This window comes from Schistocerca serialis, chromosome 8 (genome assembly GCF_023864345.2).
Source record: "Schistocerca serialis cubense isolate TAMUIC-IGC-003099 chromosome 8, iqSchSeri2.2, whole genome shotgun sequence".
NCBI lineage: Eukaryota > Metazoa > Arthropoda > Insecta > Orthoptera > Acrididae > Schistocerca > Schistocerca serialis.
Window position 1 is genome coordinate 496,776,478 of NC_064645.1, and position 24,438 is coordinate 496,800,915.

The 24,438-nt window shown below is 40.0% G+C and overlaps 1 protein-coding gene across 2 annotated transcripts in view; it reads left to right on the top strand.

Annotated features, from left to right (window-relative positions):
* The window catches only part of LOC126416735 (ATP-dependent RNA helicase DDX24), an 85,928-nt gene that overhangs the window by 56,217 nt on the left and 5,273 nt on the right, over positions 1 to 24,438 (top strand). For both annotated transcript variants that reach the window (XM_050084558.1, XM_050084559.1), the window contains exons 4-9: positions 7,520 to 7,677; positions 11,689 to 11,834; positions 12,169 to 12,440; positions 13,267 to 13,601; positions 19,739 to 19,856; positions 19,982 to 20,159. In XM_050084558.1, the coding sequence (XP_049940515.1) occupies positions 7,520 to 7,677; positions 11,689 to 11,834; positions 12,169 to 12,440; positions 13,267 to 13,601; positions 19,739 to 19,856; positions 19,982 to 20,159 (1,207 nt within the window). The remainder of the gene's footprint in view (positions 1 to 7,519; positions 7,678 to 11,688; positions 11,835 to 12,168; positions 12,441 to 13,266; positions 13,602 to 19,738; positions 19,857 to 19,981; positions 20,160 to 24,438) is intronic.

Below are 24,438 nucleotides of genomic sequence, written 5' to 3' on the forward strand. Positions count from 1 at the left end.
GTGCTCTGATCAAAAAGGGTGTAAGGCAAGGGTCTTTCACCCCTACCAAAGGGTGTAAGACAAGGGTCTTTCACCCCTACCATTCAGTGTGTACACTGAAGAAGCAATGATGGAAGTAAAAGAAAGGTTCAGGAGTGGAATTAAAATTCAAGGTGGAAGAATATCAGTGATATGATTCCGTGATTGCATTGCTATTCTGAGTGAAAGTGAAGAAGAATTACATGATGTGCTGAATGAAATGAACAATCTAATGGGTACAGAATACAGACTAAGAGTACATCGAAGAAAGACAAGAGTAATAAGTAACAGAAATGAGAACAGCAAGAAACTTAACATTGGTATTGATGGTCACAAGGTAGATGAAGTTAAGGAATTCTGTTACCTAGGCAGCAAAATAACCAATGATGGGCAGAGCAAGGAGAACATTGAAAGCAGACTAGCGCTGGTAAAAAGGGCATTCCTGGCCAAGAGAAGTCTACTAATATCCAACACAGACCATAATTTGAGGAAGAAAATCCTGCTAATGTACGTCTGGAGCACAGCATTGTTTGCTAGTGAAACATGGACTGAAAACCGGAACAGAAGATAATCAAAGCATTTGATATGTGGTGCTACAGGTGAATGTTGAAAATTAGGTGGACTGATAAGGTAAGGAATGAGGACCAGAATTGTAGAGGAAAGGAATATGTGGAAATCACTGAGAAGGAGAAGAGAGAGAGAGAGAGAGAGAGAGAGAGAGAGAAAGAAGAAGTTAGGTTCCATGTGGAGTGATTTGAGGAATGGTGATGACACAATGTTTGAGTTTAAGAAATTCTGGAATGTTAAAAGGGGGTGAGCAATTGAATCATATTCTCAGCCAGAATATTATCCTGACTACCTCTCGGTAAGGCCTGAAATGAGGAATATTGTACCCACTATTCTTTGCATCCTTCCCCGAGTGGTATTCCTTTGCCCAGTGAAACTAAGCAACATCCTTGTCCTTCCCTTCTCCACCACTGCTCCCAACCACTTACCTCACAGCTCATATCCCTGCAACAGACCTAGATGCAAGATCTTTCCCATATGACCTCTTACCAGCACCTACTCCAGTCCATTCAAGGCAGCTCCTACCCCATCAAAGATAGGGCTACCTGTGAAAGCGGTCATGTGCTCTACAAACTAATTTGCAAACACTGTACTTTCTACGTAGGCATGACAGACAAGCTGTCTGTCCTCATTTATGGCCACTGACAAACTATGCCCAAAAGGCAACTGGACCATCCAGTTGCTGCACTTCAGTAGCAGCTTCACAGCATGCATCATATGGATCCTAACTACCAACACCAGCTTTTCTGAATTGCACAGGTGGGAACTCTCCATGGAGTATGAGTATATCCTGTGTTCCCATAGCCCCCTTGTGCAAATCTTCGCTGTCCATGTTCTTCACGTACATATCCCGTATCCCTTTCCCTGCTCCCCCTTTGCACTACACAGCCTTCTATTCCACCAGTGCACTCACCAGCAATATTTGTCTCTTCCAGCCCCCCCCCCCCCCCTCAAATCTCCTGACTGCACATAAAACTGCTATCCTGTCCCCACACCCCTACACATTCTTGCAAGCAGTGTTATACATTTCCCTATCCCTACTCTGCTATCCCTTCCCATCCCTGCCACAGCCTCCTCCTCACCCCCACGACCAACAGATTGCTTTTATCAGTTGCTGCACTCAGCGGCCAGAGACAGTGGTCATGTATGTGGTCTTTTGTTGTGCCTGTCTGCAACTCAACCTCTGTTCCATAGCAGTCTATCCTTTCATAATGTTATTCTTACTGGGGCCATTAACACCATATCCTAATCATCATTATTATTCAGCTATAGATTGCATAAAGGCACTATGAGATGGCTAACGTGACACCCATTTAAATATGCTAGACTACAAGAGTTTTGTATAAATTATTCTTGTGGCCAAGATAGACACGAAGCCCATGCCTACTACAGTAGTACAAGTTTATATGCCAACTAGCTCTGCAGATGGTGCAGAAATTGATGAAATGTATGATGAGATAAAAGAAATTATTCAGGCAGTGAAGGGAGACGATAATTTAATAGTCATGGGTGACTGGAATTTGAGAGTAGGAAAAGGGAGAGAAGGAAACATAGTGGGTGAATATGGATTGGGGGAGAGAAATGAAAGAGGAAGCCGTCTGGTAGAATTTTGCACAGAGCATAACTTGATCATAGCTAACACGTGGTTCAAGAATCATAAAAGAAGGTTGTATACATGGAAGAACCCTGCAGATACTAGAAGGTTTCAGATAGATTATATAATGGTAAGACAGAGATACAGGAACCATGTTTTAAATTGTAAGACATTTCTAGGGGCAGATGTGGACTCTGACCACAATCTATTGGTTATGAACTGTATATTAAAACTGAAGAAACTGCAAAAAGGTGGGAATTTAAGGAGATGGGACCTGGATAAACTGACTAAACCAGAGGTTGTACAGAGTTTCAGGGAGAGCATAAGGGAACAATTGACAGGAATGGGGGAAAGAAATACAGTAGAAGAAGAATGGGTAGCTTTGAGGGGTGAAGTAGTGAAGGCAGCAGAGGATCAAGTAGGTAAAAAATCGAGGGCTAGTAGAAATCCTTGGGTAACAGAAGAAATATTGAATTTAACTGATGAAAGGAGAAAATATAAAAATGCAGTAAATGAAGCAGGCAAAAAGGAATACAAACGTCTCAAAAATGAGATCGACAGGAAGTGCAAAATGGCTAAGCAGGGATGGCTAGAGGACAAATGTAAGGATGTAGAGGCTTATCTCATGAGGGGTAAGATAGATACTGCCTACAGGAAAAATAAAGAGACCTTTGGAGAAAAGAGAACCACTTGCATGAATATCAAGAGCTCAGATGGAAAACCAGTTCTAAGCAAACACGGGAAAGCAGAAAGGTGGAAGGAGTATATAGAGGGTCTATACAGGGGCGATGTTCTTGAGGACGGTACTGCGTGAAGAGTTTGACAGAGCACTGAAAGACCTAAGTCGAAACAAGGCCCTGGGAGTAGACAACATTCCATTAGAACTGCTGACAGCCTTGGGAGAGCCAGTCCTGACAAAATTCTACCATCTCGTGAGCAAGATGTATGAGACAGGCGAAATTCCATCAGACTTCAAGAAGAATATAATAATTCCAATCCCAAAGGAAGCAGGTGTTGACAGATGTGAAAATTACCGAATTATGAGTTTAATAAATAACAGCTGCAAAATACTAACACAAATTCTTTACAGACGAATGGAAAAACTGGTAGAAGCCGACCTCAGCGAAGATCAATTTGGATTCCGCAGAAATGTTGGAACACGTGAGGCAATACTGACCGTACGACTTATCTTAGAAAATAGATTAAGGAAAGGCAAACCTACATTTCTAGCATTTGTAGACTTAGAAAAAGCTTTTGACAATGTTGACTGGAATACTCTCTTTCAAATTCTAAAGGTGGAAGGGGTAAAATACAGGGAGCGAAAGGCTATTTACAATTTGTACAGAAACCAGATGGCAGTTATAAGAGTTGAGGGACATGAAAGGGTAGCAGTGGTTGGGGTAGGGAGTGAGACAGGGTTGTAGTCTCTCCCCGATGTTATTCAATCTGTATATTGAGCAAGCAGTAAAGAAAACAAAAGAAAAGTTCGGAGTAGGTATTAAAATCCATGGAGAAGAAATAAAAACTTTGAGGTTTGCCGATGACATTGTAATTCTGTCAGAGACAGCAAAGGACTTGCAAGAGCAGTTGAACGGAATGGACAGTGTCTTGAAAGGAGGGTATAAGATGAACATCAACAAAAGCAAAACGAGGATAATGGAATGTAGTCGAATTAAGTTGGGTGATGCTGAGGGAATTAGAGTAGACACTTAAAATAGTAAAGGAGTTTTGCTATTTGGGGAGCGAAACAACTGATGATGGTCGAAGTAGAGAGGATATAAAATGTAGACTGGCAATGGCAAGGAAAGCGTTTCTGAAGAAGAGAAATTTGTTAACATTGAGTATAGATTCAAGTGTCAGGAAGTCATTTCTGAAAGTATTTGTATGGAGTGTAGCCATGTATGGAAGTGAAACATGGACGATAAATAGTTTGGACAAGAAGAGAATAGAAGCTTTTGAAATGTGGTGCTACAGAAGAATGCCGAAGATTAGATGGGTAGATCACGTAGCTAATGAGGAGGTATTGAATAGAATTAGGGAGAAGAGGAGTTTGTGGCACAACTTGACAGGAAGAAGGGACCGTTTGGTAGGACATGTTCTGAGGCATCAAGGGATCACAAATTTAACATTGGAGGGCAGTGTGGAGGGTAAAAATCGTATAGGGAGACCAAGAGATGAATACACTAAGCAGATTCAGAAGGATGTAGGTTGCAGTAAGTACTGGGAGATGGAAGAAGCTTGCACAGGATAGAGTAGCATCAAACCATCTCAGGACTGAAGACAACAACAACAACAACAACAACATTCTTGACCTTAATTTGTCTTATTTTTAACCTGTCATTGTCTCTGCCTTCATTGTTTATATTTTAAGCCCAAAAGTAATTAATATATCCTCATCCTGTAAGGATGCACAAGAGAGCAAATAGTGATGTTCAAAACTTATCACTGAAGGTTATATTATAGACTTTATACAATTTGCTGATATGTACATGTCACCACATACATGTAATCCAAGATTTTTATCTTTTTAATCCTTAATTGTGAACAACTGTTTCAGCAGTTTCTTCAAAAGAAATTAAATTTTATGAAATTCACTGTTTTAGTGTAGATGTTTATTTTCACTGCTTATTGTGAGCAGGAATAAATATATATGTATGTATATTTCCATAAGTTCATATCCTTGTACTTTTTGTTACTCTGTCACTATTTCTTCTTTTAAACTTAGCCAGAGTTCCTCTATATGCTCCTGCTCTGTGCTAAAAGTTTCAAGATCCTCATTAAGGTATGGCACTACTGATTTTTTATCTAGTTTGCTGAATATATATGTCTTTCTGCTTGGTTTAGTTGTCCTTTGTACTTTGGTAATCATTGTTTCCACAACCGCGTCTTGGTCACTGATACCAATTTCAGTGTGGACATCCTAAAAGAGGTCAGGTCAATTTGTTTCCAACCCAATATATTTCCATCGTGAGTAGAGTTCCTAACCATCTGTTCTAGGTAGTTTTCTGAACAGGCATTTAGTAAAGTTTCACAGGATGTCTTATCATGCCCACCATTAGCAAAACCATAATTTTCCCAATTATTTGTTGGATGATTAAAGACTCCACCGATGATTACCGAATGATTGGGGAATTTACATATAAGTGAATAAAGTTTTTGGTTACGTCAGGAGACGAGTCTGGTGAGCGGTAGAAGTATCCAATTATCATTTTATGCCCACCCATGATTTTGGGTCCTGCCCGAACAGTCTCACATGGAGCTTCAGTTTTTATCTTGGTGGATTTGAGTTTCTTGTCTACAGCAACTGTGGGATCGTGCTCACTCGTCTAATATAGGGTGCTCAGGAAGCTGTTTTCTCGGATAGCTAGACAACATTCAAGTTCTTATTCATGAAGTTTATTAGAGGAATTGAATTGACAGTGCTTAACTTTACCTTTTTACAAAAAGGTGTCACAAGCAATTGGCAACATGCAAATAATCAGTGTCCTTTGATAGTTACAATTTCCTTGCAAACAATCACACAAGATCATAAGTCACTGCTGTAGAATTCATATCACAGCTCGTCTTCTAGTGCGGCTGAGGCTAGCTGGAGCGGTGTTTATATTCTCTTTGTATAGGTGCCGCCCCTGTCGTGGTGTCGTCCTAGTCGGCATTCTATTGGCTGACGTTGTCTCACAGTCTTCTCTGCTGTTTCATTCAGGCCAACGTGCCGGTGCTTGATGTTACACCAGAACAGCAACAAATACACCACCTCCATTTTCCAGTTGCCTATCCTTTCGAAATACACTTAAATTTTTCTCAAAAATCTCACTGCTATGAATTTCATGTTTCAACCAGCTTTCTGTACCTAGTATTATATGAGCCCAATGCTTTTCATCAGCTCTTCACACTCTGTTGCAAATGCTTCAGCAGTTTACCATTAGGATTTTAATGCTCTCTCCTGTGGGAGGCTTTCTTTCAATCTTACACTGATACTTCTGGATTTCGTACTGCTACTGTTATCTGGATTGTACGGAGAGTCGCCTGGTCTAAAAAACCGTTCTGTGCACCCCATACAGTGTCAGCTACCTGAGTAGCAGCCTATGATGTGTTGTGCACACATGATGTATTTAAGGAGACCCTACTGTTCTCAACTCTATGGCCCAAGTCCAGGAAGTCACAGCTTAGCTTGTCACAGGACTTTCGAAGTCTCTGGTTAAGTCCTTCCACTCGACTCAAAACCGAAGAGCCACGATCAGTTCTGGGGACAATGTTGCAAATTCTGAGCTTTGTTGAAACTCCATGCACAAGGCTAGCCTCCTCAATCTTCTCTGCCAGTTGCTGGAATGATCCAAGAAAGACCTCAGAGCCTAGATGACAGGCATCATGTGTTCCAATGTGCACCACAATCTGCAGTTGGTTTTACCCTGTTCCCTCAGTGGCTGCTGGAACAGCCTTTTCAGCATGTTGAATGAGATCCCCAGGCATACACACTGAGTGCACCTGGTGTACTTTCCTGTCCCTTGCTGTCATATCTGTAAGGGGTACCATCATTCACAATACATTTGAACTGCTGACGGTTAATAGACCCCTACCCTTTTGTGTTTGCCTCCTCCTAACACTGCACAAAACAGGTTTCCCCAAAACAGCTGAAGTGAGACCGACTGGCCCAGTTTCAGTGAAACACAGCACCTCAGACTTGTTAGTTGGGGGATTGGTGCAACACCCTGAGTTGTCCATGGTCCCTGTCCACCCCATATGGGATGCCTAGATCTACTATTGACATGCCATATATTGTGGTATTACCATAACGTTCCTTCACTGATACTAGTTGATACATTGTTTTCCGTTGAAAATGGTGAAAGCTGAAATGAATAAGCCAAAATAAGTGAATAAATGCTGTGGTCAAAACATATCAAAGTGTTTGTGGGGTCTTTATTATTGCTAATACTAAGCTGTGACATAACATTGCAATCAGTTAAAACATATAACAATCGAAAAATGTTAAAACATTGTCTATTATGTAAATAGGGAGAGAGGGTCTAAAGAAAGCAATAAAATAAATATTAAATAGGATATATTTAGAAATTATGAGGTCAGATGAGGAACATGGCAATTCAGTGTGTTCATCATCCGTAATCTATAGCTGTTGAAATATCACATTTTAGGAAGCTTGGTTGTCTTTTATTATTGACTAATATGGTGAAGAACATGGGGCAAGCACGGTAAAGAAAATCATCATGTCGCTACCAAAACTTGATTGCCAAAAGAAGCAATAATTTTTATGCACTCAAAATTTAACATCATTGATTTTTTTAAATTTTGAGGGTGATACACAATAACATGTGTGGCTTGTTTCAGAGGCTCAAGAAAGTAATGGTGACATCAGTAAATGTGACTCAATAAGTCAAGAGAAATCTGGAGGAAAACTTTATGCTCTTGTACTGACACCAACCAGGGAATTAGCCATACAAGTACGAAATCATTTGGTTGCAGTTGCAAAATATACTGGCATAAAGGTTTGTTTTTATTGATTTATATGATAATTTGGTATTTATGGTATTAAGCACAAAACAAAATGGATAGAGAAGAATCTAAAATTGTTATGTTAGAGAAGAAGCAGGCATATCTGTTGTCTGTCCATGTCTGCCTATGATCAGGAGGGGGAGACTGTGCAAAAATGACAATGAGCAGTGTAAAGAAAGTGAATTGGAATTTTTACCATGTAAAATTTAAATGTTACAAATACTGACAAGGTATGATGCAGACTAATACAGCAAAGAGAGAGGAAAGAGAAAAGATAGGGGAAGGGGGACTTACATTAAAGGAATTGAAGAATGAACACTTTATTTGCAGAATACTCAGACATACAGAATAGAAGGGTTTGGGTTAGTTAAACATTAATCAAAAGTAAAGCTATTAAGAAAAGTGTAAAATTATGGGGACACACAATGGCTGTCCAGTAGTTAACTTCAAGAGGCAAATTTCTGAATACTGTTGATAGATTCATATAAAAATGAAAAAAAAAAAGACGTCTAGCTTTTGGAACTATTAAATCCTTTCTCAGGGAGGAGAGAGGCATAGATTGGGGGAGATTTGAAGGGAGGGACAGGTCACTCAGGCCTTAGGATGTGAGGGACCTACCTGTTAAGAGAACTTCAGTGTATCTGTTGGCAGTACTCACAATTGCGCCTCGTGAAGGTAAATTACGGCGAGTCATTTTGTCTTCTTGTAACTAAAAGCTTAGCAGTTGTGCGCATGGGTGTCTCTGTCCGTCTGTCTGTCTGTCTGTCTGACTGTTTGTTCATCAGTACATCCGTCTTCCTGCTCACCCACCCTTTGCAGCAGCAGCAGCAGTTGTTCATCTTTTCTTTTTTTGTACTATTGGATTTATCGAAATAATTACAAAGAAGTATTTGAGAGTTTTTCAATATGTAACAAAATCCTTAAAATAATTGTAAACAATAGATGTAGTATCGATTTCAAATCAGTACTTCACATCTCAGTGGGAGCATAAGCAAATCTCCAGTTCCTTGTAAACTCATGTTGTGGAGCAAGCATCACTCTTGTTGTACAGCCAGATGTGTTCTGTGTTAAAGCTTTGTGTTTTGCCAGTGTAAGAGACAAAGTTGTCCTAATTCATCTTTGGATGAATTATGCTCCAACAAGAGGACTCACTATTTTGCAGGGACTGAATTTTAATTGATTGCTTTTCATTTGTTATGGGAGAGTAATGCTTACTATGGTACATCCTCTCATTGTAGGCAAGGATAAGACACATCTGGTCTATATCCAAAATCTAATGTGACGAATGAAACCAAACCTATAGTATTAGGTCTGAAGATTTAAAGTGTTTTAAGATATATAGCTCATCCATTTTTAAAAAAATATGTATAACTTAATTGTACCAAGGTGGATCATACTTTAAAATATTTGTATGTGTAATAAAAACAGTTATTAGTAACGCAAACAATAACCTAGGGAGGAATGATTGAGCATCATTCCTCTAATAATTTGATGATGCATTTAGCATTGTTCTTGCATTTTTCTAATATCAGTTGTCCTATGGTGCTCAGAGAGTGCAGAATTATCCAATATGAAGATTGGACCTGAGTTTAACAACTGCTCATATACTCCTAGCGCATTATGATTTTTTTTAGTATCTTGTATGTGCATAGAATATAACGGAATTGATAATTGTAGAAGGGACAGATCACAGTTCATTAAAGATGTCTGTTACTAGATAGAACAATCGTAATCAAGTACATGATCACTTAAAACAAAACTCAGCAGCATCATGGTGAATGTAATCCTTATACGTGGGTGGCAGACGATGAGAATGACAACCATGTCAGAGACAAGGAGGCCGTTGTTGTGAGTTGGAAACAGTACCATGAGAAGCTTTCTTCTGGAATTAACACAGTATGGGCAATGGAGCAGTTACGCAACTTACATTGGAACCAACAGTCTTACACAGCAAAATAGAGAATGCGCATCAGTGTCTGAAGAATTATAAATCCCATGGTGTAGACAGTGTATCTGGGGAGTTGATCAGAGAAATGGCACAAGGGGTACAAGAAAGGATTAATTAGGAAGTGCTCCAACTACGAAACTATTGCGCTCATATCCCATCCAAGCATTATTTTCTCAGACAGAGCTGTGCCCTATCACCCACAACTGTATGACATGTATGTTGGACATGTCATCAGGAAAGCTTGTGATGGTTGGAGTAAAGGTGTCTTAATTATTGGAAAAACTGTTAACAAACTCCGATTTGTCAATGACACTGCGCTTTTAGCCAGCAGCAAAGAACAACTTGCTGAGCTACTAACAAAAGTAAATAATATTAGTGTATAATGTGGATTAGAAGTCAATATTAGCAAGTCCAGAGTCAATATAACTGATTGACGAGCACACATTCAACTCGCAGGTCCATCAAAGGAACTGGAAGTCGTGCTTTCTTTCAGCTATGTCGGGTCAACCATTTGTGGCACGAGAAATTTTGAGAGTAAGATAAGAAGACAGATTACAGTAGTGCAGGAGGCTATCAAGCAGCTCAGCAAGACCTTGCAAAAAAGAACAAATGTGAGCCATACAAAGATCTGGCTTGTTGAAACACTCATGTTTTCTGTCTTCTTTTACAGTTGTGAAACATGGACCCTTAAGGCCAGAGACAAGCAACGTATTGAGCTTTGATGCTGGTGCAAGATACTGCACGTAAAATGGACGGAAAGAACAACTAATTTGTCGATTATTGAGTAACTGAGTATCTCCAGGTGCCTTTCTTCTCACTGCCACAAAAAGTTGTCCAGTTCTTTGACCATATTGTGAGAAGATACGGAGTAAATATAGAAAAAATAATCAAGGAAGTATGTATTGAGGACACAAGACTGAGGGAGAGAACTGCGTCTGGGTAGATTAACTAAATCAAGATGATCTTTGGTCTGTATCTTCAGCAGGCTACAAGAAAAGCTGGTAACCATCTGGGATGGAGATGCTTGGATCATAGGATTGTGAACTCAGTAATGAATAGAATGACTTGTGATGATGACAGTGATGGTGTTCCTAGTGAGAAGTTCGTAAATATTTGAAGTAATTTTGCAATACCTTTTTTTGTTAGAGATTTTGACTACTGAATTTGTGAGGCGAAATGTGTGCAGAATGATAAACCATTGTACAATCACTAATAAGATGATTCACTTTTTGGCTGTGAGTTGTGTACACATATATTTCATTGGATTATTTTTCTTATTTTGCACTTCAGACTGTATATGTCCATTGGTGATGCCTCTGTACATGATAAATATGATTTGCAGTTAGAAAGAAAAGGAAAAAAAAAAGTGATTGTTGCTAGAGACTAAGTAGCTACACATTCCACACAGCTATAACTTTAAGTGGTCTGTTAACAAAATTTCGATATGGGTTGTGAACTGACATTATTACTTATGTACTGCAATTAACAATGGATGTGACAATAAACAGCCTTACAATTTATGAGGTCTAATAAGTGATTAGATTTCTCAGCATTGGAGATGATGATGCATGCCATTTTATTCATTCTTTATAAATGTGTGGACCCACTTCACTGAAGGAAGGAAAATGAGGCTTTAGGGAAGGCACTTCCAATTTTTATAGTGGTAAGAGGAGTTGCAGGCTTGGCATCTGGACTATCTTGCTAGCTGTGTGTGGGTGAATTTTATGTGGAGGACTTTCTGAAAGGTTAATGATGGCTGAAAATTGTATATAACAGTTTCCATTGTTGTGGATAGTCGCAAAATTTTCATTTTTGAAATGTGACTCCTGCATAACCAATCTGCCTTTTCTTTTGCTATTCACCTTATATGGCTAAAATATTCTTATGTATCAACAGATAACTATGCCTGTTAAATAAAAATTGAATTGTTCAACAGTACACATGTGTATGTTTAAATGTTTGTCTCTGCCTAAAAGCAAGTTAGTTGTTGTCAGGCTGATGTCATATTGTTTGGCCCATATTATTCACATTGATAATAGTATAAATTCTTTGTCAGGTTTCAGTTGTGGTGGGAGGCCTCTCTGCAGAAAAGCAGGAGAGACTGCTTCGCAAGTGTCCAGACATTGTTGTAGCAACTCCTGGAAGGCTTTGGGAGCTCATTCAAGAAGGGAACCCTCACCTGTCTCAAGTTGATGATATAAGGTAATGTTAAAAATGAATTTCTATCTTTTTCAGTGTATGTATGTTTATCATGTGGACAGTACATAAAAACTATGGATGTTGTAGCTTTCCATGTATTTATTCATTGATCAAAAATTCTAAATGGAATACATGAAGATGGGAAATCTTGGCTTTGAATGCATTTTTCCTGGAAAATGTAATTTGTATGGGAAGCTGACTTGAAATATTCAAATCATATTGCTCTAGTGGTGACACTAGTTTTTGGAAATATGCAGACTAATTTTCTGTCATAATGCACGGAAGAGAGAGAAATCTAAAAAAAAAAAAAAAAAAAAATAATTATTTCCTGTCTTAGGTATCTTGCAATTGATGAAACGGATCGAATGCTTGAGAGGGGCCATTATGAAGAACTGCAGAAACTTTTGGAACGTATCAATCTTGATGAGGGTAGGAAAAGTAGTCGGCAGAACTTTGTTTTTTCTGCAACACTTACACTTGTGCATGAACCGCCAAGACATTTAAAGGGTCAGGCAAGGAAACGTCTGACACCTGGCCAAAAATTGCAGGGCATCATCTCATTACTGGGAATAACAAATCCAAAGGTTGTAGATATCACCCAGGAAAAAGGTAAATACTGTGAATAAATCATAATTTTTTTCCTTGCTCCTCCTTCCCCCCCCCCCCCCCCCCACCCACCCACCCACCCACCCCCCACCCCCACCAGACACACACACACACACAGAGTAACTCAAGTGTACGTGATTAGTGTTAACATTAATGAATACAGTTTTCTTTTAGTCAGTCTCATGCAACTACACTTAAAAATAACGCTTTGTTATAAATAGAAATTTATCAGTGGAGAAGAAGTTGTCCAGGAGAAATGATTTTAAGTTAAATTTAAAACTTGCCTTGCTACAGTCAGACATTTTACGTTATCGAGCAAATTATAAAAAAATTTTGTTGCTGCATTTTGAACTTCTTTCTGAGCCACTGGCAGCTTTAATAATTGGTAATAAAGCTCTTTTTCCCTCTAGTGTTGTAGATATGCACATCACTGTTCTTTTCAAATTGTGATGGATTATTTATGATGATGAATTTGTGCAAATATATTGTGACAGCGCAGTTAAAATACCTAGCTCCTTGAAGAGGTACCTACATGAAGTCCGTGGGTGAACACCATAATTATTCTTACTGCTCACTTTTGTATAATCAATACTTTTTTTCCCTTACTTGCACCAATATCTTTTCACACACCACGCATGACATTTACATAAATAGTGCTTGGACACTTGTTGTGACTACTTTGAATACCTACTTAAACGTAATACAAGGAAAACTTTCAGTTAAATTTTGCTTGCCATGTTTGCTGTGATTTTAGTGTTAAGTATCTCTTGTACATAATTTTGTTGCATCTGAATTGTCAGTAAATCAGGCTTTCTTTTCTGGTTTTTAGGTACAGCAGGAACATTGCTTGAGTCACGCATTTGCTGTACCTTGGAGGAGAAAGATGAGTACCTGTATTACTTATTACAGCGACATCCTGGTCGCACTCTGGTGTTTTGCAACAGTATCAGCTGTGTGCGGCGCCTCACGCAGTTGCTGCAGCTGCTACAATGTAACCCCCTTCCTCTCCATGCCAATATGGTACAACGTCAGCGGCTCAAAAACCTGGATCGCTTTCGCAATGATCCAAATAGTGTCTTGTTGGCTACTGATGTTGCAGCTCGCGGACTTGACATTCCTGGTGTGGAACATGTCATACATTATCAAGTACCTCGCACATCTGAGGTAATGTTTTGCTTCTAAATATCAGTACTGTGTAAACTAGTAAAGATAAATAGATAAAGTTATACATCCCTGAGAAACACTGAAATATACCTCTCTAGCACATAAAGAAAGACGACAAAAAAATCAAGCTTTGGAATTGTAGTGTTTCAAATACAGATAAGGGAAGGGAAAAGGAAGGAAGGGAGGAGTGGGAGACAGAAAGAAAATGAAAGAAAATCAAGGAATGGGAGGGTACAACTACAATTTTAGTCAGTTTTATGTCTCAAGGCTTGGCGCTGAACACTCTCAAATCTGGACATGTAGTGTGATTATTGGTTTTCAGCTTCCATAGTGGTTCTGAAAAATCTATGACCAAATGTGAACACAAGACAGCCTATGTTATTGTTGGGTTTGACATCCCAAAAATGAGAAAACAAATAACAGTTCTTAGGAGTCTAGACAGAGTACTTATTTCTGTCAGTTGCTTCTGTTATTTGTGGACTCAGAACTTGTTGCTGATTCTCACTTTTATCATTGTCTGGGATCTTAGTGAATTTAAACATTACATTTTCACGCACAAACTGACTAGCCACATATCTATAGACTGCTGTTGATAATCTCTCTTCTTGTGGCAAAGGTACTTATTTCTTCCACTACAGCTTTTCTAGGACCATGGATAAGCCCCTTCATGGATAACATTTTCTTCTCCTTTCTCTTGTCTGCTAGTACTCTTCCAAACTCTGTTGTCTTATCTGCTCAATTGGTGACACACTATCCTTTTCCTTTATCCTCGCCTATCATTGATGTGTGGTGTAATGGTCACTGTGTTCTTGCTCTTCTAGTTTTCCTTCAGAGTCCATCAACCACTTAGTTCCTGTCTTTTTTCCGCTTGTCCTGCCATTTTTTCCCATATTTTGGTCATTCTGTCCATATTCACCCTGATGTCCTGTCCTGCAAATCTTGTCCTTTTCATTCTGATTTCTCCTAATGTTTTCCTCATACTCTGGAAGAGTTCTACTGTAGGTCCTTGCATCCATGTCTCACTATCATTTTTGTGATGTAGTATTTTGCAGTTCTATGCTATGTCTTTCAAGTGTTATCATTTCAGCCACTTACAGTACTGCATTCCTCACTTTGCATGTAATGTTTGATCTTGGCATCTGTAGATATATTATTTTTATTGTACATATCTCTGGTCATGCAGAAGGCTGACATCATCCTCTCTATCTACACGTACTTGATTACTCTGCAGTTCACATTTGAGTGTTTGGTGAAGAGTTCATAGAATCACTTTCAGAATATTTCTTAACCGATTCATTCTCGATTAGTGCATGGTAAAAATGAACACCTGAATCTTCCTGTGCAAGCTTTGATTTTCCTTATTTTATTGTGGTGTTCAGTTCACCCGATGTAAGCGGGAGTCAACAAAATACATCGCCATTTGGAGGAGGAGTTGGTGATAGAGATTTAGTGCAAAGATCTTGCCACAACAAAAAAGTGCCTTTGTTGTAATGAGTCTCATCCTAATTTGCTTATTATATCCATGACTCTCTCCCCTCAGCTTCTTGATAATACAAAACAAGTTGCCCATCTTTGAATGTTTTCAATGTCTTCTGTCCTATCTGGGAAGGATCCTGTACCACACTGCAATACTCCAGAAAAGGATGGACAAGTATAGTGTAATCAATCCCATTGGTTGATTTGTTGCATCTCCTAAGTGTTGTGCCAATAAAACGCAGTCTTTGTTTCACATTGTGCACAATGTTTTGTATCTGATGATTCAAATTGTAATCCCTAGGTGTTTAATTGAATCTACAACATTTAAATTTGTGTTATTTATTGAAAAACTGAAGTTCGGCAAAAAAAATTTTAGTAGTTGTGTGGACGACCTCACACTTACTGTTTAGAGTCCTGTGCCCTTTCTGACAGGAAATCATGAGTCCAGTTGCACAACTGAGACAGCACTACATAGGCACACAGTTTGATTAGTAGCCACTTGCAAGGAACAATGTCAAAAGTCTTAAGGAATCAGCTTGAGCTCCCCATTGATTGCACTCATTACTCTGTGTGAATAAAGAACCACTTGTGTTTCACAAGAACAGTATTCTCTGAATCATTGCTGGTTGTGTGTCAGTAGATCGTTTTCATCAAGTTATTTCGTAATGTTCGAATACAGCATATTACAAAATCCTGCTTCAGATCAATGTCAGTGATATGGGCCTTTAATTCAGCAGTTTACTTCTCCTTCCTGTCTTGTGTCTGTAGGTGTGGATATTTTATTTAGCAGGTGGTTGTATATGATTGCTAAAATAGGAGCTGTTTCATCGGAGAACCTAACTAGTATATAATAAGGGCTGAATGACATTCCTTAATTGATTTAAGATGCTTTACTACACTTGAGGGTATGTACTTCCAAATTACTCATGTTGGCAGCTGTTGATTCAAATCCAGGAATATTTACTGCCTATTCTGTGGTGAAGGAATTTCAGAAAATTGTGTTAAGTAGCTCCACTTTTGTGGCGCTGTCATTATTAACAGTACCATTGTTATCAACCAGTGGAGATATTGATTGTGCATTGTCACTAGTATATTTTACGTACAACCAGAATCTCTCTGGATTTTCTACCAGTGTTTGAGATAGGGTCTTGCTGTAGAAACTATTAAAAGCATCTTGCATTCAAATACGCACTAACTTTTGAGCATCTCAAAATTGTTCACAATTTTGGAGATTTCGTGTTCTTTTAAATTGAACATTCTTATTTTCATTGCGTCTGGAACAGTGCACTGACCTGATTTCGTGTGCCGTGGGAGATCTATTCCTTCGGTTATTGATTTACTTGGTATAAAACTCTCAATTGCCATCACAACTATTTCACTGAATTTGAACCACATTTGCACAATGCTTACATAATTAGTATGGAAGGAATGTAGACTGTCTCTTAGGAAAGTGTCAAGCAGATTTGCAGCTGTTTTATTAAATAGATATATTTTGCATTTATTTTTGGTGGATTTGGATTTTACAGTATTCAACTCACTATAATGTCCTTATGGTCACTAATTCATGTGCCTGCCATGACGCTTTCTGTTTGATTGTTACTACGAAGTCTAGTATGTTGTCAGAACCATTCACACTTCCTATGGGCTCCTGAACTACATGCTGAAAATAATTTTTAGAGAAAGCATTAGTACAAAGTTGGAAGATACATCTTTTAACATCTATTTTTACCAAGTATTGAGTGTAGACTGAAGTCGCTAGTAACTGTGACTCAAGTACCTGTTCGAAATAAGACTCGAATTCTCATTATATTATCCGAGTGTGTGTGTGTGTGTGTGTGTGTGTGTGTGTGTGTGTGTGGGGGGGGGGGGGGGGGGGGGTTCAGTGAAATGAACGAATTATTAATTTATTCCTGTTGTTAAGTATAACATCTACACACACTAACAGCAACAAACTCCCCATCACCAGTTGAATTTAGTCTATCCTTTTGAACAACATCTTTAGTGAAAAAATTCTGAACTTCTCTCTGGCTTTAGCTAGAATTCTGTACTTTCTATGAGTGCTTGGAACTCTGCTTCTTTGTCAACACAGCTATGCCAGTTTACAGCTACACTACCAATGTTTCCTTGGTTGATCTGCTCCCTCTTAGACTGTACCTCTGTCTGTACTTTCCCGAGACTGACATTTTTCTACTCTATGACGTTAGTTAAGGATCTACAGCCTACACAGTCACAGAACTGTCAGAGCCTCTGATTCAGACTCTCCACACAGATCTGTACCACAGATCCACAGGTGGTCCTGTCAACATTGCAGCAAGCAGTGAGTTCTACCTTCATCTTACAAGCAATACTGGCTGTCTTTACAACTTTATGTAGCTGTTAGAAACCAGGGATAATCTGTTCTGATCCAAAGCAACACACAGTGTTTGTATTGACATAAGCAACCACCAGCTATAGGCTGTACCCTGTGCTTTTCATTGCATATGGGAAAACCTGTTCCTCCTGTGGCATCACAATTCCCCCTGGTACTACGTACACAATGTGTGAATTCTTCTTCTTGACAGCCATACCACTAAAGAGCTCCATCACATGCCTGACATTGAAGTTCCTAGATGCAAATAATCCCTCCCTCTGTGAATGCCTGGACCTTGGCAGCTGGATTTCAGGAAGGATCTCCCATTTTTTCTGATGCTGATGTACTATTCCAGTACAGTTGGAGAGCCTCTGCAGCGCTGTTAGAGTTTAGGGGGAATACCAACTGGGCTGAGGTGTGAATAGGAATTTGGATTGAGGAGGGGGTTGTGCTAGGGTACTCCGTGCAGTTGTACAAAGTCACTGTGACAGGATGGTGTAGTGGTTAGCATATCTGCCTAGTGAGCAGGAGATGCAGGTATGAATCCTGTCCTTAGTAAAGATTTTCATTTGTCTCTTCACACATGATCACCTTCAATGTTTTAGCAAATTACTGAGACAGTAAGTAACAAACAAGGGATAATGAGTTAGTGTAACTAGGCAATGAGAGACTGTGGTTTGTGAATTTTGCAGTTCAAGAATGGAGCACTTCATTTTAACCTCATAGGACTGAATGAAATTACAATGAAATCCAGACCTTTAGCTGCTTATAGGCATTATCTCTGGCACGCTCCCTGTGAGACCCACGTTCCCAACTTACTGTCCACACACTACATTTGTAGTGCCCCTGCCCACCATACTCATTACTTGTGGCAGTGAGTCTACCGAATCCTGTAAGAGTTCTGGCAATGTGAGTGCATCCCCACTGAAGATCATTGGCCAGTTAGCCTTATCTATATGAAGATGGTACCTGTTCTTTTGGACATGTCTGCAATGTAAGTCATGCTCAGGTCACACATTTTCAACTGTCCCTGTTGAAATTTATCAACACCTGTAAGCAGCTAAAGGTCTGGATTTTATTGTAATTTCATTCTTCAAGAGCTGCAAGATCGCCAGTCTTTTGGACATGTCTGAAAGAACCGATACCATCTTCATATATCATAGGACTGATCTCCTCACACACCTCTGAATCCAGTTTTGCACTGTAACATACATTCACCCCATTATAGAAGCAGATGTATTGGAATTATATGCAGTAGTGAAATATCCACAATGTTGTCACCGAATCACTGCCTGTTCCAGACCTGGAACATAACTGTCTTAGTTGTCATGTGGTCTTTGATTGAATCTTTGTTTAGCACCATAGTTGGGTTACTGTTTATCAATATGTATGTTCTTTTACCAAAACGTGTTTATTCATTGTAAATGAATGCACATTATTTTGTTGTTGTTAGCATCGTAATTTATTTTACTTTATCATCTTGTTGCACTATTAACATCATTTTTCCCGCTCAAGTTCTCCAGAAATGACATGGAATGTTATGAAATAAACCAAACTGTGTCAGTCAGCAGCAAGACTAGACACTGTGGCTTAGGTGGTCATTGAGAGGAACAACTCTCCTAACCTTCCTTAGCACTGACAACTAGATATTTTCTGAAACCTGCCATATGTGTGTGTAATTAAGAAAAAATAGTTGTTTTGAAACAATCTGCAGGTTTTATTGTGTGAATGAAGGTACCGTACAGATTTCTAAGGTATCAGTATACAATGAACAAAAGCCCTCATTAGCTGTTTGCACCATATATGGTTCTCTTTTTGACACAGTGTTGCAGGGTATCTGCTCAGCATATACCTCTTACACAAGATTTTTATAATCTTTGAATACTCTGATAGTTATCTGCAGCTTGTAGATTCATAAGACCAAGTCCAAATTATGTACACATTGCCGTAAAGACTTAAACCATTGTAAAAGCATTTTGCTATAGCTGATCCTAGTACTGCTTAAAAGGCAGGATTTCATCTTGATATAGATAATGTGCTGTGATGGCCACACCAGCGTCATGAAATTATAATCTACCAACCATATTTTAGTTTCACATTGACTGACTGCCAAATATCTACCTCCTGATACTCTCCTATTTATATAAACACTTAAAAACACTTATTGAGTCTTGGAATGGCCACAGGGAGTATTAGGTTGGCTTTCAAATTAATGAAACATACATTCAGGGTACACCACAGAGTCTGTCGTTTATAGTTGTATTGAAATTATACAATATATATGCCATAACCTAATGTCACTTTATTTCAGGGCTACATACACCGTAGTGGCAGAACAGCTCGTGTGGAAAAAGAAGGCCTAACAATTCTTCTAATTGATCCAAGTGAAGTCTCTTATTATGCACGACTATGTAGAACACTTGGGCGAGGTACAGTGTTAAGATACCCACATAGTGACATTTCACAACATTGTTGATTTTTTACAAGGGTAATAATTTTATTTCTGTGAATTTTAGAGCCACTTATAATTTATATCCTTTGCGTATTCTTTCAGACAAGGATCTGCCTTTATTTCCTGTAGATGACTCATTATTCAAAGGAGTGAAGGAACGTGTTCATCTTGCAAGAGAATTGGATAAGCTAGAATTGACTTGCCGGCGTCACCATGCAAAAAATAACTGGTTTCATAAGGCAATAAAAGATATGGATTTGGTTTTGGATGAAAATGAAATGTATCCTTTACTAAATTTAACCCCATACAGATCATTTGGACTCCTCTCAAGAAGGAAAACAAAGGGAATGGATGAGTGTAACTTGGGCTGTATAACTTCAGATTACATACAAAGTGGTCCAAAAAATGTGTACACTGTTTAATAATGTCTAAATTAAGCAATGGAAATGTCTCATTTTAGGTGAAAGTATGTTTGCAAAGTTCGAGTTATTGCAATCAATGTAGGTTTCATCACCATTAACATCTGCACATGAATGTTCAATGCATTCTGTAAGCTCATACAGTGTGCTTGGTTTTTGTTGATGAAAAAAGTCTTTTTGTGTTCCCCTTATGTAGAAGTTCAGAGCCATTAGGTCTGGAAAACATGGTGGATATTCGACAAAATCTCTTCGGCTTGTCCATATTTTTGTTAAAATACTCCCAGATGTGATTACGGTAGTGGGCTGAAGCCACCATCTTGTTGAAAGTAAAACTTTGTCCCCATACAGCTCACAGTTGGAATAGATGTCTCAAGCTTCTCTAGGTACACCTCACAGTTACTGCACCCTCATAGAAGAATAGCCCAGTCAATCCCGAATAAGATAACACACAGTGCACACATTCACTCATGGTAATTCATGGAGACATGTGTATTTGCAGCAGCCCAGTAGGCACAGTTATGGGGTTTATTGTACCACTGAGTTTAACTTTCTTCCCATCAGATCACACAGTCATCTCTGCAGACACTTCTTTGTTGTTCACCATGCCATTCAACCACCCACAGCACTCCATATGAGTCGTCCTCGTTCATTGCAGGGATGTAGCACTTAAGCTCTGCAGTCTTCAAAATGCACTGAACATGAACAACTTACCCTGGTTTCACAGGCACACTGTGTCACAGACGTCTGTGGTGAGCAAGCAAATTGTTGTAACGCAGCACAGGAGTTCACTTGACTTGCTGCAGCAGCAAGTCGTATACTCCTAGCTCACTCATTTGTTACATAGTTTAATTCTTAATTTCTTTGCATGTTTTTGGTACTTGCATTGTTTAATTCATAAATTTCGGGCGTATTATAGTATTTGAGAGTTGTAGCATCGCGTTTTAGTACCTGAATAGTGTAAATTCGCGTAGTCTCCTTCCGCCACCGAGCAGTGTCAGCAGTGCGCAAGTAGCAGCATTACTGCATTTACTAGGCAATCTTGTATTTTAATAACCGTTTAAATTTTGTCGATTTGTTTGCGCTCTCTGTAGATTAGTTCAGACGTTCTTTGCAAATCAGTTTTTAGCATGGATAGGGACTGCAACTGCTGTGTTCGGATGCAGGCTGAGTTGACATCCCTTCGCTCCCAGCTTCAGGCAGTGTTGGCTTCGGTCACACAGCTTGAGGCTGTTGCCAATGGACATCACTGTGGGGGTCCGGATGGGGGTTTGTCGGGGATGGCCACCTCGTCCCACGCATCCCCCGATCGGACTACGACTGTGGTTGCCCGGGATACTGCCCGCATTGAGGCTGATCCCTCACCTGTGGTAAGAGTGGGAGGTCGTCTCAAGGTGTGGCAGGGGACGAAAGACATTCCGGAGGGCTGAACGGAAGGCCTCTCCAGTTTGTCTGACGAACCGATTTCAGGCTCTGTCTCAGGCTGATACTGATCTTCGGCCTGACATGGCTGCTTGTCCTGTTCCAGAGGTTGCCCCTCAGTCTGCAAGATCCGGGCGGTCGCAGAGGGTGGGCTTACTGGTAGTTGGGAGCTCCAACGTCAGGCGCGTAACGGGGCCCCTTAGGGAAATGGCATCAAGAGAGGGGAAGAAAACCAATGTGCACTCCGTGTGCATACCGGGGGGAGTCATTCCAGATGTGGAAAGGGTCCTTCCGGATGCCATGAAGGGTACAGGGCACCAATGATGTGTGTCGCTATGGATCGGAGGAAATCCTCTCTGGCTTCCGGCGGCTATCTGATTTGGTGAAGACTGGCAGTCTCGCTAGCGGGATGAAAGCAGAGCTCACCATCTGCAGCATCGTCGACAGGACTGACTGCGGACCTTTGGTACAGAGCCGAGTGGGGGGTCAGAATCAGAGGCCGAGACGGTTCTGCGACCGTGTGGGCTGCAGATTCCTCGACTTGCACCATAGAGTGGTGGGGTTTCGGGTTCCGCTGGATAGGTCAGGAGTCCACTACACGCAACAAGCGGCTACACGGGTAGCAGGGGTTGTGTGGCGTGGGCTGGGCGGTTTTTTAGGTTAGATGGCCTTGGGCAAGTACAGAAAGGGCAACAGCCACAACGGGTGCAGGGCAAAGTCAGGACATGCGGGGACCAAGCAGCAATCGGTATTGTAATTGTAAACTGTCGAAGCTGCGTTGGTAAAGTACCGGAACTTCAAGCGCTGATAGAAAGCACCGAAGCCGAAATCGTTATAGGTACAGAAAGCTGGTTGAAGCCAGAGATAAATTCTGCCGAAATTTTTACAAAGGTACAGACGGTGTTTAGAAAGGATAGATTGCATGCAACCGGTGGTGGAGTGTTCGTCACTGTTAGTAGTAGTTTATCCTGTAGTGAAATAGAAGTGGATAGTTCCTGTGAATTATTATGGGTGGAGGTTACTCTCAACAACCGAGCTAGGTTAATAATTGGCTCCTTTTACCGACCTCCCGACTCAGCAGCATTAGTGGCAGAACAACTGAGAGAAAATTTGGAATACATTTCACATAAATTTTCTCAGCATGTTATAGTCTTAGGTGGAGATTTCAATTTACCAGATATAGACTGGGACACTCAGATGTTTAGGACGGGTGGTAGGGACAGAGCATCGAGTGACATTATACTGAGTGCACTATCTGAAAATTACCTCGAGCAATTAAACAGAGAACTGACTCGTGGAGATAACATCTTGGACCTACTGATAACAAACAGACCCGAACTTTTCGACTCTTTAAGTGCAGAACAGGGAATAAGTGATCATAAGGCCGTTGCAGCATCCCTGAATATGGAAGTTAATAGGAATATAAAAAAAAGGGAGGAAGGTTTATCTGTATAGCAAGAGTAATAGAAGGCAGATTTCAGACTACCTAACAGATCAAAACGAAAATTTCTGTTCCGACACTGACAATGTTGAGTGTTTATGGAAAAAGTTCAAGGCAATCGTAAAATGCGTTTTAGACAGGTACGTGCCGAGTAAAACTGTGAGGGACGGGAAAAACCCACGTGGTACAACAACAAAGTTAGGAAACTACTGCGAAAGCAAAGAGAGCTTCACTCCAATTTTAACACATCCAAAACCTCTCAGACAAACAGAAGCTAAACGATGTCAAAGTTAGCATAAGGAGGGCTATGCGTGAAGCGTTCAGTGAATTCGAAAGTAAAATTCTATGTACCGACTTGACAGAAAATCCTAGGAAGTTCTGGTCTTACGTTAAATCAGTAAGTGGCTCGAAACAGCATATCCAGACACTCCGGGATGATGATGGCATTAAAACAGAGGATGACACGTGTAAAGCTGAAATACTAAACACCTTTTTCCAAAGCTGTTTCACAGAGGAAGACCGCACTGCAGTTCCTTCTCTAAATCCTCGCACAAACGAAAAAATGGCTGACATCGAAATAAGTGTCCAAGGAATAGAAAAGCAACTGGAATCACTCAATAGAGGAAAGTCCACTGGACCTGACGGGATACCAATTCGATTCTACACAGAGTACGCGAAAGAACTCGCCCCCCTTCTAACAGCCGTGTACCGCAAGTCTCTAGAGGAACGGAGGGTTCCAAATGATTGGAAAAGAGCACAGGTAGTCCCAGTCTTCAAGAAGGGTCGTCGAGCAGATGCGCAAAACTATAGACCTATATCTCTGACGTCGATCTGTTGTAGAATTTTAGAACACGTTTTTTGCTCGAGTATCATGTCATTTTTGGAAACCCAGAATCTACTATGTAGGAATCAACATGGATTCCAGAAACAGCGATCGTGTGAGACCCAACTCGCTTTATTTGTTCATGAGACCCAGAAAATATTAGATACAGGCTCCCAGGTAGATGCTATTTTTCTTGACTTCCGGAAGGCGTTCGATACAGTTCCGCACTGTCGCCTGATAATCAAAGTAAGAGCCTACGGAATATCAGACCAGCTGTGTGGCTGGATTGAAGAGTTTTTAGCAAACAGAACACAGCATGTTGTTATCAATGGAGAGACGTCTACAGACGTTAAAGTAACCTCTGGCGTGCCACAGTGGAGTGTTATGGGACCATTGCTTTTCACAATATATATAAATGACCTAGTAGATAGTGTCGGAAGTTCCATGCAGCTTTTCG